This window comes from Papio anubis, chromosome 16 (genome assembly GCF_008728515.1).
Source record: "Papio anubis isolate 15944 chromosome 16, Panubis1.0, whole genome shotgun sequence".
NCBI lineage: Eukaryota > Metazoa > Chordata > Mammalia > Primates > Cercopithecidae > Papio > Papio anubis.
In genome coordinates, this window is record NC_044991.1 from 68,337,324 (window position 1) to 68,352,522 (window position 15,199).

The 15,199-nt window shown below is 43.1% G+C and overlaps 1 protein-coding gene across 2 annotated transcripts in view; it reads left to right on the top strand.

Moving 5' to 3' along the window:
- TOP1 (DNA topoisomerase I) overlaps nt 1-13,193 on the top strand; it is a 94,743-nt gene extending 81,550 nt beyond the window's left edge. For both annotated transcript variants that reach the window (XM_021921056.1, XM_021921057.2), the window contains 8 exons: nt 1,768-1,911; nt 2,901-3,086; nt 4,359-4,427; nt 5,266-5,380; nt 6,853-6,980; nt 10,411-10,505; nt 10,723-10,872; nt 11,907-13,193. In XM_021921056.1, coding sequence (XP_021776748.1) covers nt 1,768-1,911; nt 2,901-3,086; nt 4,359-4,427; nt 5,266-5,380; nt 6,853-6,980; nt 10,411-10,505; nt 10,723-10,872; nt 11,907-12,009 — 990 coding nt within the window. In that variant the 3' untranslated portion in view covers nt 12,010-13,193. The remainder of the gene's footprint in view (nt 1-1,767; nt 1,912-2,900; nt 3,087-4,358; nt 4,428-5,265; nt 5,381-6,852; nt 6,981-10,410; nt 10,506-10,722; nt 10,873-11,906) is intronic.
- The last annotated feature ends 2,006 nt before the right edge of the window (nt 13,194-15,199 follow it).

Here is a 15,199-nt window from a genome sequence, read left to right on the forward strand (position 1 = left end):
CCTGTGAATGACTTATGGCTTGGGTTTTTCTAAATCTCATTTGCCTGACTCCTACCTTACATTCCAGTGGTGTGACTAAGGAACTGAGCAAACGTAACCCTAGGGGACTTTGAAACAGGCTTTGGTAGTCTGTGTGCATTAGAGTGAGGGGAAAGAGGCCACTTCTGAGCTGGGCACTCTACTGTTGAAGGTGAGCCTTTTGTGTCCAATTTTTCTGTGCATGTGTAAGAACAGTTGTCATGGAGATTTTCTACTGACTTGTGCATGAGGACAGCTTGTATCTCACCTTTTCTTATTCACCCTGTTAAATGTCAAAATGTACTAAGACTTAGGTATTTTTTCTGCGTCACCAACTACTAAATCACCCACCCATAATAGCAGGTAGTTACTGAAACTCCTGTTTTATAGCCAAACAAGTACATACCAGTGGCATACATGATTGTGAGAGTGCTGACTCCTTAGCTTTACTGTTGTAAGCTTTTAATTTCTGAGTACTTTCAGGATCGAGAAGTGGAAGACATTGTTGCTCTAGGTACCTCATGCTTATGCACACCCAGAAGGCTGGTTCTGCCCCCACCCCACCGCCCACCCCTTTTCTTTGATAGGGTCATCCTCTGTTACCCAGGCTGAAAGGCTGGCTATCTTCACCACAGGTCTTATGTCTCTAGGACCATGGGCCCACGTCATAGTCAGGAACCAGGCATGTGTGGGCAGAAATCACTACCACTTTCCTTTGTTGTGGGTGGGGAAATTAAGAGCAGAGATTCTTGGATTCTTAAATTCCTTCTCTATGTTTATGTCATGTAGTCTGTTTTATGCTGTTTTATGTAACCCCCTGCTTCTGGGATTTCTTGAAATTTTTCCCTTCTCACTTGTCATAATTGGCTCTTGCTTGTGAGTCTATTTTCATTCAGCTTGGTAGCAGAAATTCTTCTTCACTATTGTTTAGATTCAGTTTTCACACGGTTTTAATAACCCTTCATTGGCTTTAGAATCAACTTTTAACCCTTCCACCAAAAGCTCTTATTTTTTTTTCAAGGCTTTCCAGAAACATAGTTCCTCTCAGTCTCATCAAGAAATGCTTTGAAATGCAGAAGTTAGAAAATGGTGAATAAGTATGGTTGTTCCTGGAAGTCATTGTGTCCTTAGTAATTACATGTTGTAGTCTTTGGTTCTGTGTCTCTGACAGCTTCACCACACTGTAATTTAATGAAATTCACTTAGATTTAATGGAATTCAGTCCTAGTAGAAAACTGCTATTGGGTCGCAGAGTTGGCAGCAAGGCTGTGAAACTGATGTGGGAATGAGGGTGATTATGTGCTTTGTGTTGACAGAATTTAGTTTTTGGGACATCCCATGTGGGTTTTTCCCAGGAACATAAACATTTTACAGAATTAAAACTAGAAACTTTCTTCTGGGAAAGCCTCAGAAGTCAGTTGTGCTTGGCAGTGAGATGGGACAGTGTGCATTCTTATCAGGTTAAATGTGCCAAACTCTCTCTTCAGTACTATTCTTTTTTACCTTTGCTTAAGGTCAAGTTCCTGCTCTTTTATTCAACGTGTCGCTTTGTCACCCATGCTGGAGTGCAGTGGCATGATCTCGGCTCACTGCAACCTCTGCCCCCTGCGTTCAAGCAATTCTTGTGCCTTAACCTCCCGATTAGCTAGCCGGGATTACAGACTTGCATCACCTTGCCTGGCTATATTCAAAGTCTGCCTTTACTACACTGTCCCGAAGTAATCTGCCTTTGGGTTTGGGTCTTTATAGGGTGAGAAGGACTGGCAGAAATACGAGACTGCTCGGCGGCTGAAAAAATGTGTGGACAAGATCCGGAACCAGTATCGAGAAGACTGGAAGTCCAAAGAAATGAAAGTCCGGCAGAGAGCTGTAGCCCTGTACTTCATCGACAAGGTGAGAGCATCTTCCCATCGGCATTGTCTAGTGTTGAGCTTAACAAAGGGAGTTTCTGCTCTGCCCCAGGCCCTGTGCCACATACTATATATCACAACTCAACACACATAGAAATATATTTGTGTGTATAACTGAATCAGAAGTTGCACAGAACAATGCTTAGCCTTACTGTGAGCAGTAGATTCTGATTTTTTTTTTTTTTAACTTTATTTCATTCCTTTAGAAAGTTGGTTATAACTTATAAAATTGGTTAAATAAACCATGCAGGTATCACCATTATATAGTTTTAAAGACCATGCTCTAGAGGAGATCAATTTCTTGGTACTCACGAGAAGGAAAAGAAGTTCATGTTTTTCCCCCAGTCTTGTGTTTTAACATAAGTTCTGACTTGTCTCAAAATTCACACTAGCTTTTTAAGTTTGATTGCCCAGAGTAGCAGCACTCCCTCATTTGCTGCCTTATTTATTTTTTTTGTTTTCTCCATCCCCATTTCAGAGGACAGAACAGACAGAAGAGGAGCTTGAATATTTAACATCCCTATAGATTTCATAGTGGGTGGGGGAGGAAGTAACACTGCAGAATCCAGAGTTTCCAGGCCATGCTGACTGATGCTGTAGCTTCAAACAGAATTGGGAGGCTTCTGTTTTGGATTCCCAGAAATTGTATAAGGGTCAAAAGGCCGGGCGTGGTGGCTCATGCCTGTAATCTCAGCACTTTGGGAGTCCGAGGCAGGTGGATCACGAGGTCAAGAGATCGAGACCATCTTGGCCAACGTGGTGAAACCCCATCTCTACTAAACATACAAAAAAAATTGGCCAGGCGTGGTGGTGGACACCTGTAGTCCCAGCTACTTGGGAGGCTGAGGCAGGAGAATCACTTGAACCAGAGAGGCGAAGGTTGCAGTGAGCCAAGATTGCGCCACTGCACTCCAGCCTGGTGACACGGCAAGAGTCTGTCTCATGCTCACCTTTTCTTTCTTTCCTGGGCAGCTTGCTTTGAGAGCAGGCAATGAAAAGGAGGAAGGAGAAACAGCGGATACTGTGGGTTGCTGCTCACTTCGTGTGGAGCACATCAATCTACACCCAGAGCTGGATGGTCAGGAATATGTGGTAGAGTTTGACTTCCTCGGGAAGGACTCCATCAGATACTATAACAAGGTCCCTGTTGAGAAACGAGTAAGTTAATGTAGCCTGTACTGTCTGGCTTGTTTTTCATTATTCAACAAGCATGGGTTGACTGCTTTTTTGTGTGCTCTGCACTTTGCTGGGCACCAGCAAAAGTGACTTGAGACAGGCATTGTGGCACATGCCTGTAGACCCAGCTACTCAGAAGGCTGAGACAGGAGAATCACCAGAGACCAAAAGTTTGAGGCTGTAGTGTGCTGTGATCACACCTGTGAATAACCACTGCACTCCAGCCTGGGCAAAATAGTGAGACTCTGCCTCTCAAATTAAAATAAAAATAAATGACTTGAAAGAGGAGAGGTATTATTTGATATCTTGTGTACCCCCTTTTAGTCACTGTCCCGCCCTGTGCTATCTTCTGGTAGCAGTATTCAATTGAGTGGCCTTCTGTAGCAGTATTCATTGGAGCATGCTGTAGAATAGGCCCTTACAGCAAATTCAGCATATGATTTAACTGTATCTTAGTATCCCCTGGTCATGTGGCACATTTGTCACTTTGCATCTTTGCTCAGCCTCTCTCCAGCTCCTGAGTGAAAGGTTAATCTGTTAGTCCCCAGATCTCTGAGCCCATCACTGAAGAGGGTGCTACAGATCTATAGTCCCAATCTAATCTTTTCCATAGTATTGGGCTTGAACCAGAGACGTATAGTGTGCAGGATCCTAATAATCCAGCCCATCAGCAGTCCTCTTCTTATAAGGACACTATAATCAGTAATTAGGCTTTGCTAGCTGTGGAAGTACTCTGTATGAGAGACTAAAGAGATTTGACAATTAAATGTAATACCTGACCTCAGATTGGATTCTGTACTGGTGAGATAAAGGGCATCATCAGGTAAACTGACAAAATTGGACTGTGGACAGTAGATTAGATAACAGTATGTATCAATGTAAATTTTTGAAGCTGATAAATACTGTGTAAATGTAAGGGAATATCTATTTTTAGAACATACACACTGAAATGTTTGGGACCATATTATAAGTACTTATAAATGTACTTTAGGACCATATGATAAGTAAGTGCTTATAAATGGCTCAGAACAAATAATTATGTATATATATCTGTAAATATACACATGGAGAGAGTGAGCATACATGCGCACTGTGCAAATGGTGAATGGGGTGAAACGTTAACAGTGAATCTCAGTGACGGATGTATGCATCTTCCTTGTGCCTTTTTCTTTGCAAGTTTCTTTAAGTTTGGAATTATTTCTAAAGTTAGGATTTTTTCAAAGAATAATAATTAGGATTCACTTTGTCTTCTAGGTTTTTAAGAACCTACAACTATTTATGGAGAACAAGCAGCCTGAGGATGATCTTTTTGATAGACTCAATGTGAGTAGACAAAGCACACTATGTTGAAGGGAGTCCCAGCCAGAGCCTTACAGTACCTAAAGCGAGGGAGAGTTGCTGGCAGACGACTTGGGCTCTCCCTTTAGCCTGGCCTGCTCTGTGGCATCCCATACACACTGTCTTCCTCCCTCTGAGCCCACAGTGAATCTGCAGTCATGAGAAGACACATCTGCTGCAGAACAGCTGCTAAAGCACTCAGGGTTGGGGGTAGACAAGCCCTACCTTTTATCCTTCCCTGCTCCTGCAGCACTTTCACTTCACTGGATGCCCAGCCACCCCTGCTGGAGACCCAAAACCTGTCCCTGATATCCTAATAGGGAAGGACAAATTTGCTTTATTGGTCTGTTAAGCCCACCAACCTGGGCCAGGCTTGGTGGCTTATGCCTGTTACCCGAGCACTTTGGGAGGTCAAGTAGGGCAGATCCCTTGAGGTCAGGAGTTTGAGACCAGCCTGGGCAACATGGCAAAACCATTATCCAGGCATGGTAGTCCACACCTGTAGTCCCAGCTACTTAAGAGCCTCAGGGGGATTGCATGAGCCCGGGAGATGGAGGCTGCAGTGAACCAAGATTGCACCACTGCACTCCAGGCTGGGTGTCAGAGTGAGACCCTGTCATACACAAAAAGACTGAAATACTTCATAGAGAGGCATCATGTAACCCTGTATTCTGGAATTCTTTTCCTCTTTCCCTAACTTCCCACTTGTAGGGCAATAAACCAACAAGATTGTGACTGCACTGGCATAAATTACTCCTAGGACTGCCAGAAGGAGCAGGTAGTACAGCTTTGACCTAAATCTCTGTTGCTTTGTCTCCTCCAGACTGGTATTCTGAATAAGCATCTTCAGGATCTCATGGAGGGCTTGACAGCCAAGGTATTCCGTACATACAACGCCTCCATCACGCTACAGCAGCAGCTAAAAGAACTCACAGCCCGTAAGTATTGCTTGGCCAGACAGGGCCCACACCCCTACTAATGGTATCCATTGTCCTTGCTTAGCTAAGTCTTAGAGTCAGTTCTACTTTTTTTCCCTACCATTGTGGTCACTTTTTCGCTTTAGACCTCTAGTAGCCAGCTAATGCTATGCTTAGTTGTATAAACATAGGATCAGTACTGTTTCCCCCTTCCCACCCCCAACTTCAAGATTAATTTCATGGAATGCTGACAGTTTTTCACCTGCTATGAAAATGCCTGCATTTGTGTTTTATACGTATATTACTTAAAAGCCCACAGAGTGAAGACAGTGCTGTGATGTTCTGTTAAATTGGAGAGAGTAAAGTTGTCATGGTTACCAGAAAAATACAGGAACAAGTCCTTCCCCTGAAGTTTCTGTCATTTTTTTTCCCCATAAGAGAGTAGATACTTTCTATAGCTGATTTTTAGAATATCATCACCAAGATCCATGGGCTTTTTTTTCCTGGAGCCCAGTCACTATTGAATTTCCACTGCCCTCTGTAAATACGTCAAGTGGCCTTAAAATATGAACCAGAAAAGCCAGAGGTAGGTATGTTGAGGGTCATTATTTTAAGATGGTAGAAAGAATGCCACACTATACAAATAAAAACAATTTTTTTGGATGGCATTTATAATTTTTCTTTTTAAATAAGATACTACCAGGCCAGGTGCAGTGGCTCACACCTGTAATCCCAGCACTTGGGTAGCCAAGGCAGGACAATCACTTGAACCCAGGAGTTCCAGACCAGCCTGGGCAACATAGTGAGACCTTGTCTCTACAAAAATTTCTGAAAATTAGGCAGGTATGGCAGTGTGCACCTGTAGTCCCAGCTGCCTGGGAGGCTGAGCCCAGGAGTTTAGGGCTGTAATGAGCTATGACCATACCACCGTACTCCAGCCTGGGTGACAGAGTGAGACCCTATCTCTGAAATAATAATAATCATAAAATACTACTACCACCTGTGGCTTAAAACTTTTAAACTTTTAATGTCCCTTCAATTCCTCATTCTGTTCTGGCTATATTGGGTGGAGAGGTGGGGAGGTAGGGAGTGGCCAGCATAGAACTTAGGAATATGGGCAACAAACCATAGTAATATCAGCAGCACCTATGATGAGCATATGGGTGGGGAGGAAGCAAGGAGATGAAGGGTCCCTAGTCAAGTTCCCTGAGTAAAAAGAAAGATGTAGATTTTATTATATTACCTAGACTCAGAGTTCCTCTTGTGATGGGAATTTACCCAGCCCAAGCTTACATATAAACTTACTACTATCATTTTCTTAAGACTGTTGACTCAAATTTTGACCTTAGTCCTTGGGGGCAACTTGAATTAATCATCTGAGTAAGATAAGGGCCAGCAGAATCATGGGGACAAGGCAGTGGGGGAAGACATACTGTGTGCTCACTTTTGGCGTGCAAACTGACCCTCCTGCTACCATGTTCCTTTCTTTACAGCGGATGAGAACGTCCCAGCGAAGATCCTTTCTTATAACCGTGCTAATCGAGCTGTTGCAATTCTTTGTAACCATCAGAGGGCACCACCAAAAACTTTTGAGAAGTCTATGATGAACTTACAATCTAAGGTATCTTGGATAAAATGAAGGGAACTGTGTCTGCTGTGGGCAGATCATCTGCAAATGAGAGGATTTGGGGCTGGGATATCAGCAGGCCAGTTCTGGGTCTGTTGTAGAAGGTCTGTGCTAAAGATAAACAAATGGAAATATGATAGTAGTTAATCTCTAATCAAGATACTGAATATCAGAGTACCCATTGTTCAAGAAATCTTTCTTCTACAGATAGAAGTTCTATACTGGCCACTCCCTATTTTGAAAAACTAACTTTGATGTACATTCTAATTGCTAATTACTGTCCTTATTGTACATGAGGAAAGTGGATTTAAAGAGTCTTCATAATTCCTTGCCACAGCTCAGAAATACAGCCATTTCCAAATTAGATTGTTTCAAATTGAAAAGATGATGAAACAATTATATATTTAAAGTCTTTCCAATCCTAGCATAGCTATTTTTATTTTTACGCATTCCACATGAATCATATTTTTATATAGTTCATCATCAAACATCTGTTGAATACTGGCCATGTGCCAGACAAGTTGCTGCCCTAGACGGAAAGACTGGTGTGCAAATAGGTGCTATTCCTTGTCCCTGAGCCTCTTTCCTCCTTCTGACTCCACCTGGTACTGAGCTTTTAAACCATAAGGCACTTAACATTTGATGATGAACATTTTTGTGTTAGCAATGACTTTATAACTAATTCATCCTAACGTGGTGGTCCACAGTGAGAATTTGCAGATATTTCATTATAGAACAGATATAAAGGGTTAAAAAGGAAACAAATTATATTGAGATACAGTTATCAAAATACATTTTAAAGTCCGATACAGTAATAGATGTGCTTCCTTATTAAGGTCTTGAGGTGGCTGTAGTAAATTTCAAGGTAGTAATTAATTAATATCAATGATACTTTAAGATTTCTGCAGCAATTCAAATATGAAATGAAAATGTCTAACATCTATTGATGATAAAGTCATATGTGCTGCTGCTATTATATTACTATGGTTTGTTCCCCATATTCATAACTGAAGAAGAAATGCTAAATTTCAGCTAGAGGCTGGGTGCAGTGGCTCACACCTGTAATCTCAGCATTTTGGGAGGTTGAGGTGGGAGGATCACTTGAGCTGAGTAATTCAAGACCAACCCGGGCAACAGAGTGAGACCCTGTCTCTATTAAAAATTTAAAAGTAAATATAAATAAATTTCAAAAAGAGGTTATTGAAATTATAGATGTAATTTTTTTCTCATCCAAGTTCATGGAATTCTATACTTGTACAACTGGAGTTTAAGAACTACTACTATGGAATGAGACTGCATTTTAAGGCTCAGAATGTTTTCCATTTGTTGAGATTTCCTTAAGATAAGTACCCATGAGTAATACAGCTGGTTCAAAAGGTACACACAACCTATAATTTATGCTACAGATGCCATCTGGCTTTCTTGAAGAGATGTACACATCCACAGTGAATGAATATACATCCATAGACCTCTTGAGTCCTTGGATCATATGATTGGCAGGCAAAGAACTCTATAGATGGCCCATCTTAGCAGCTCACATTTGCTGCCACTCTGTTAAATGCTGGTCATCTGGAATTGTTTATTCTCCTCATGTTATCATTCCAAGCCAGAAATAAAAGCATGAATATTCAGGTGCTGTTTACCTAATTCAGGAAGACCCCTCCCAGGAGTATGAGGAGGTCTTTTGTTGCTCTCACTCTGGAACCACTGTTTGGGCAGCCCAGGCTGCCTGCCAGACGAGCCCTCCAAGCCCAGGATTCCTCTCCTGTGTGCCCACAAAGCAAACACACGCCCCTGTTTGCCAAGTGAATCAATGGAGTCTTTGATGCTTTGAGAGAATTTGACATAGCCTGCCAATTTAGCATTCACAGAAATGGTTAAAAGATTGTGGTTTGCTACATTTCTATCCTAAAAAGAATCTGGCTAGTGGTGTCTGTGACGCTTTTGTATATAGAATCAGTCCCCTCAGTTTGGCTTTGGACAACATAGATATTGGAAGTAAGCCATTCATAGTAAAACATATTTAGTGATTCTCTCACAATGGTGGCCTCTGTTTCTAGTCTTGGGCTGTGTGTATTTAACAAACAATTCTGGGCTCAGTGAGCCGCCCAGTGTGTGTCAGACATGTTATTTACTCTGTGGAGGTTGTGTTAACCTCACAGATCAGCTAGATTGTCATAGATATGGGGTTCTTCTGTCCTCAGAGCAGCGTGAGCTCACTGACAGGGGCTCTAGCTCCATGTTGTTACCCACTGCTGTCTCTAAGCAGGAATCTAAGAACTTTCTCACCAGTGGTGCTTCAAGGATTCTAACAAGCAAGAAAGGCTGAAACTGCCCTTGTCTCTTCCCTTATAGATATGGATTCCACGAGATTTCACTTGGGAAAAAAAGCTCCACAGCTGAAAGTGTTTTCACATCCATTGAGTGACAACTAAGGTCCTTCCCACCTCAGACCTCTCTCCTTTTTATTTTATTTATTTATTTATTGAGACGGAGTCTCGCTCTGTCACCCAGGCTGGAGTGTAGTGGCGTGATCTTGGCTCACTGTAAGCTCCACCTCCCAGGTTCATGCCATTCTCCTGCCTCAGCCTCCCGAGTAGCTGGGACTACAGGTGCCCACCACCACACCTGGCTAATTTTTTGTATTTTTAGTAGAGATGGGGTTTCACCATGTTAGCCAGGATGGTCTAAATCTCCTGACCTTGTGGTCCACCCGCCTCAGCCTCCCAAAGTGCTAGGATTACAGGCATAAGCCACCGCGCCCAGCAACCTCTCTCCTTTTAAAAACAGAATGCCAAAGCTAGGCCCTGCCATGTTCTGGTTTGGGACAGACTGGCTGAGCTCTTTGGCTTCCTGGGTATCTTTTAATTGCCAGTTTGTAGCCCCTTGAGTACTCTCTTCAGTGCATCCATTTTCCTTGAGAAGCTGTCACCACCTTCCCAGAGTACTGGTGGGATCTGAGGAACGAGCTGGGGTTGCCCAGTAGATGCAAGTATCCTGGCTCAGCTTCCTAAAGAGTAGCTCCTACAGTGTTCTTGGAATGAAAGCTAAAAACTGGCACAGGATCTATTTGATAAACAGCTGTCATTTGTAGCCGTTCTCCCAGATGTCTGACACAGCAGAGTGTTCTCTGATGGAAAGATCAGCACCCAGATTCCCAGCCCCAGCGGGTTCCTTTCCCTGAGCCCCTAGGTTACTATGCTGTAGAACCCTTGTTTCTTGCAGGATCACTGAAGAACAAATAGTTGAATTCAGTAGTCCCTGTGCATCTTCTCCCTGCCTTCATGAAGCCACCCTTGGTGTTTTTATCTGACAAACCACTGACAGAGACAGCTTGGTCCAGATAACATCTAGGTTTCACCTTGTCTTGAGGGAGCCATTTTTCCTCTACAGCTCATAACCTTACCACTATTATTTCCCCTAGATTGATGCCAAGAAGGAACAGCTAGCAGATGCCCGGAGAGACCTGAAAAGTGCTAAGGCTGATGCCAAGGTCATGAAGGATGCAAAGACCAAGAAGTACGTACCTGGTATTGTAAAAGTTGGGGCGAGTGGGGAAAAGTGTGTGCAGCATCTATCAGAGGTCCTGGGGCCCTGGCTTTTCTATGGTTTCTGAGGGATGTCTTTTGGAAATCTCTGTACTAGGGCTTTTATTGACTCAAAGTGGCAGCATGGGTACAGTGTGCTCTTGTTTAGAGCCCAGGCCTGGTTCTTGAGGACTGTGCTATTCTTCTAGGGTAGTAGAGTCAAAGAAGAAGGCTGTGCAGAGACTGGAGGAACAGTTGATGAAGCTGGAAGTTCAAGCCACAGACCGAGAGGAAAATAAACAAATTGCCTTGGGAACCTCCAAACTCAATTATCTGGACCCTAGGATCACAGTGGCTTGGTAAGTGTTGAACCTTCCTTGAGCTCCTGCTGCTAGCTTGAGAAAGGTGGAGGGCACTGGTGGCCTTCACATGCCATTCCTAAGCTGCACACTTCTAGTCCTCTGGGGAAACTTCTGGCTTCAGCTGTGTACAAGTTACTTTGGTTGCTGAACCTTGTCTGTAAATGCATTGCAACATTCTGGTTGCTCCTAAATGGTCAGTGCTGTCATACTGCCTTGTAGTGTATGTTATGTTTTTAAGAGGCAGGTTCCATCCCTATTCCTTATGGAACTTTAGGACAGGAATGGAAACTTAGCTTCTGGCAAAATAGGAAAGAGCCCATTCAACTCTACCCTTCAACAAAACTTTTCGTTGAAATTTTTTGCAGTTGAAGGTAGGAACAAGAGATAAAGATGAGAATAGAGATCTGAGCAACTTACACAGAGAGGCAGAGGGGTCTTTAACAAAGGCAGATAAATATTAGGTTTCTCTCTGTGTGTCACACACACTGTCACATAACATCTGAAACAAGTGGCTTTGTTTTGGAAGATGTTTAGTTTGAGCTGTTAAGTTCTGAGCATAGGTGGAGATATCCTCCCCTATGGCACTTGCTAGTCCGGGCTAAAGGTTCCACCTAACTCTTTTGTACCTGTTTCTGCTCGTTTTGCCTTGTTTGGTGCTAGAGGTTTGGTTAGCTCTTAAAAGGCAATATAGTATAGGGTTAAGAACATGGAGAAAAACTGCTTGGGTTCAAATTTCAGGTCACTTACCAGCTAGCTGTTTGAGAAAATCAGTAAATTACCTAACGTCTCTGCCTCAGTTTCTTCATCTGTACCTTTTTTACTTGTACATCTGCAGAAGCACCTACTTTAGAGATCACTGCCAAGATTAAATGAGTTGATCACATAAAACCTTTAGAACATGCTTGGTGCACTATTAATTTGCATCCTCACTAGACAGATGTGAAAGAGAAGATGGAACATCTGACCCTGGGCTTCAGATATGGGCCATTGCTGAGTCACCCTAATCCCCCTTATTTCTCCTTTGTTTGCAGGTGCAAGAAGTGGGGCGTCCCAATTGAGAAGATTTACAACAAAACCCAGCGGGAAAAGTTTGCCTGGGCCATTGACATGGCTGATGAAGACTACGAGTTTTAGCCAGTCTCAAGAGGCAGGGTTCTGTGAAAAGGAACAGTGTGGTTTGGGAAAGATGGATAAACTGAGCCTCGCTTGCCCTCGTGCCTGGGGGAGAGAGGCAGCAAGTCTTAACAAACCAACATCTTTGCGAAAAGATAAACCTGGAGATATTATAAGGGAGAGCTGAGCCAGTTGTCCTATGGACAACTTATTTAAAAATATTTCAGATATCAAAATTCTAGCTGTATGATTTGTTTTGAATTTTGTTTTTATTTTCAAGAGGGCAAGTGAATGGGAATTTGTCAGCGTTCTACCAGGCAAATTCACTGTTTCACTGAAATGTTTGGATTCTCTTAGCTACTGTATGCAAAGTCCGATTATATTGGTGCGTTTTTACAGTTAGGGTTTTGCAATAACTTCTATATTTTAATAGAAATAAATTCCTAAACTCCCTCCCCTCTCCCCCATTTCAGGAATTTAAAATTAAGTAGAACAAAAAACCCAGCGCACCTGTTAGAGACGTCACTCTCTATTGTCATGGGGATCAATTTTCATTAAACTTGAAGCAGTTGTGGCTTTGGCAGTGTTTTGGTTCAGACACCTGTTCACAGAAAAGCATGATGGGAAAATATTTCCTGACTTGAGTGTTCCTTTTTAAATGTGAATTTTTATTTTTAATTATTTTAAAATATTTAAACCTTTTTCTTGATCTTAAAGATCGTGTAGATTGGGGTTGGGGAGGGATGAAGGGCGAGTGAGTCTAAGGATAATGAAATAATCAGTGACTGAAACCATTTTCCCATCATCCTTTGTTCTGAGCATTCGCTGTACCCTTTAAGATATCCATCTTTTTGTTTTTAACCCTAATCTTTCACTTGAAAGATTTTATTGTATAAAAAGTTCCACAGGTCAATAAATTTAGAGGAAAATGAGTATTTGGTCCAAAAAAGAAAAATAATCAAGATTTTAGGGCTTTTATTTTTTCTTTTGTAATTGTGTAAAAAATGGAAAAAAAACATAAAAAGCAGAATTTTAATGTGAAGACATTTTTTGCTATAATCATTAGTTTTAGAGGCATTGTTAGTTTAGTGTGTGTGCAGAGTCCATTTCCCACATCTTTCCTCAAGTATCTTCTATTTTTATCATGAATTCCCTTTTAATCAACTGTAGGTTATTTAAAATAAATTCCTACAACTTAACGGAAACTTAAGTGTCTGCCTCTTTGTTACAAAGGGCCTCAGGCCAGAGTTGGGGCTGGGACTTAGTGTGGGATGAGGTCTCACCACTCAGGTCAGCAAGAGTAGATTCCTCCCAGGAGCAGATGAGGTAGGGCCTGGCCTGGAAAGGGGTGTGTGTGCCTGTCCTGCTGCTGTGGGTGTGGGTTAAAGGGGATCCAAAGTCCATATCCTTAGATGAAGACAGGAAAGGAAGGGAGGGTGCAAAATATCCACAGTAAGAGGTGTGGTGCAAAGACAGCATCAGAGGCCTAGCGTAGGTAAAGTATATTGAGCAGGATGTTGCAGCTGTATTTGAGAGTCAAAAGTTTTGGAGAGCTTTCCATGTGTACTGGCCAAAAGCAGAAGGGAGCTGCTTTGAGTTTGTTCATGTGGCTAAGCTTACAATCAGGATGGGGAGAATTAAGGTTCCAGATCCCAGAAGCCCCTTCCCAGGTGGGATGCAAACTTCTCCCTGCATTGACTGCTTAATTGAAAGAGGCAGTGTGGTCTCTGACCACTTTCTGATGCTCCAGATACCTTAGCTGGCTATGGTCTCCACAAAAATTGTTCCTTTGCTCATCCTAAATTATAGGTAAGTCTGGAATTCAGAATGAAAGGTGAGGTCTCTAGGTCAAATGGACTGCAGGGAGCAGGAAGGCCACAAGGGTCAGAATTGGTAAATTAATGGAAGGGCTCTGGGCCCTCTAGCTTGTTAGCACGAGCAGGTAGGTGTCTTCGGGGAGGCGAACCCATAGTCTCTGTTCTCCCTGAGGCTGGAGGCAGGGCTGGTATTAGGCCTACAACAGAATCCTAGAGGTCCTTGGCAGCCTGTATTTTCATTAACCAGTGAAAAAGGCAGCATTCACCCCAGGGAATAAGGGAGGTTATGTAGCCATCACTGCTTTGGAGCAGAGAGACTCCAGCCAGGTGTTTTTGAATTCTGTGTTGAGGTAGCTGGCCACTAAATGTAGGGAATACAACAGAGAGGCTCTTTTGGTACCCATTTGATACACTGGCTGGTAGGTAGGTGATAAGTGGACCTCAGATGCCACAGCTAGGGGACAAACTGGTCCAGAACTAGAAGGTCAGGTAAGGAGGCCTTGCAGGCAGAAGACCTTGCTGATGAACAGGAAGTAATGCTTACCTCTCTGGCAAGGACGGCCCTTGCAAGTCTGAGGGCAGATGCTGGGCAACAAGATGCTGCTCAACACAACTGAGAAGGGCATCCCAGACGGTGGCAGCAGGCTTGGGAGACCAAAGCCAGAGAATGGGAAGCCGACCTGGCCACTGGGGATGAGAAAATAAGCTGAACAGATAGGTGGGGGCTAGATGTAAAGGGCCTTGAAGGATGCCTGACCCCAGGAGTCAAGAGTAAACTTATCCCCTTGCCTAGTCCAGTAGGTTTTACTTCCAGCCACATCCAAGAACAGGCCAGATGGGCAGGGTCTGAGAAACCCTCCCATCAGGCCTTTCTATGATGCCCGAGTTCGGTGTGGGCAAAGGGCTTCCACATGCTACCCAAGCCAGATATCTGTGTGCTGACTTGGCTCCTCTCTTCTCTTACCTCACCTTCACCTCCCATCCCCCAAATCTGGCCAGCAAGTCCTGTCTGTCCATTCTCCCTGCCAAAAGCTGTCAAATTTCAGACCTCTGCTACATTAAAACATGAAAAAAAAAAACCCTTCACAACCCTCAGCCCTTTCCAGGCACTACTTTCCCTTTTTTTCCCAAACAAGCACCTGCAATGAGTCATCTACACTATCCAGTCATTCCCCCACCCACTGCAACTAGCTTCTGTCCCATGAGCCCACAATTCCTTCTCTTCACTCTGACCACTTATCACCAATGACTAAATGACCAAACCAATACATGGGCTCTCCATTCTGTGTCTTACTTAGGGTCTCTGTGGCACTGGACACTGTTGACCACTCCTTCCATCATTTTGAGGGTACAATGATTTTTAGTAACTTTGCTGAGTGGTGCAACTATTAACC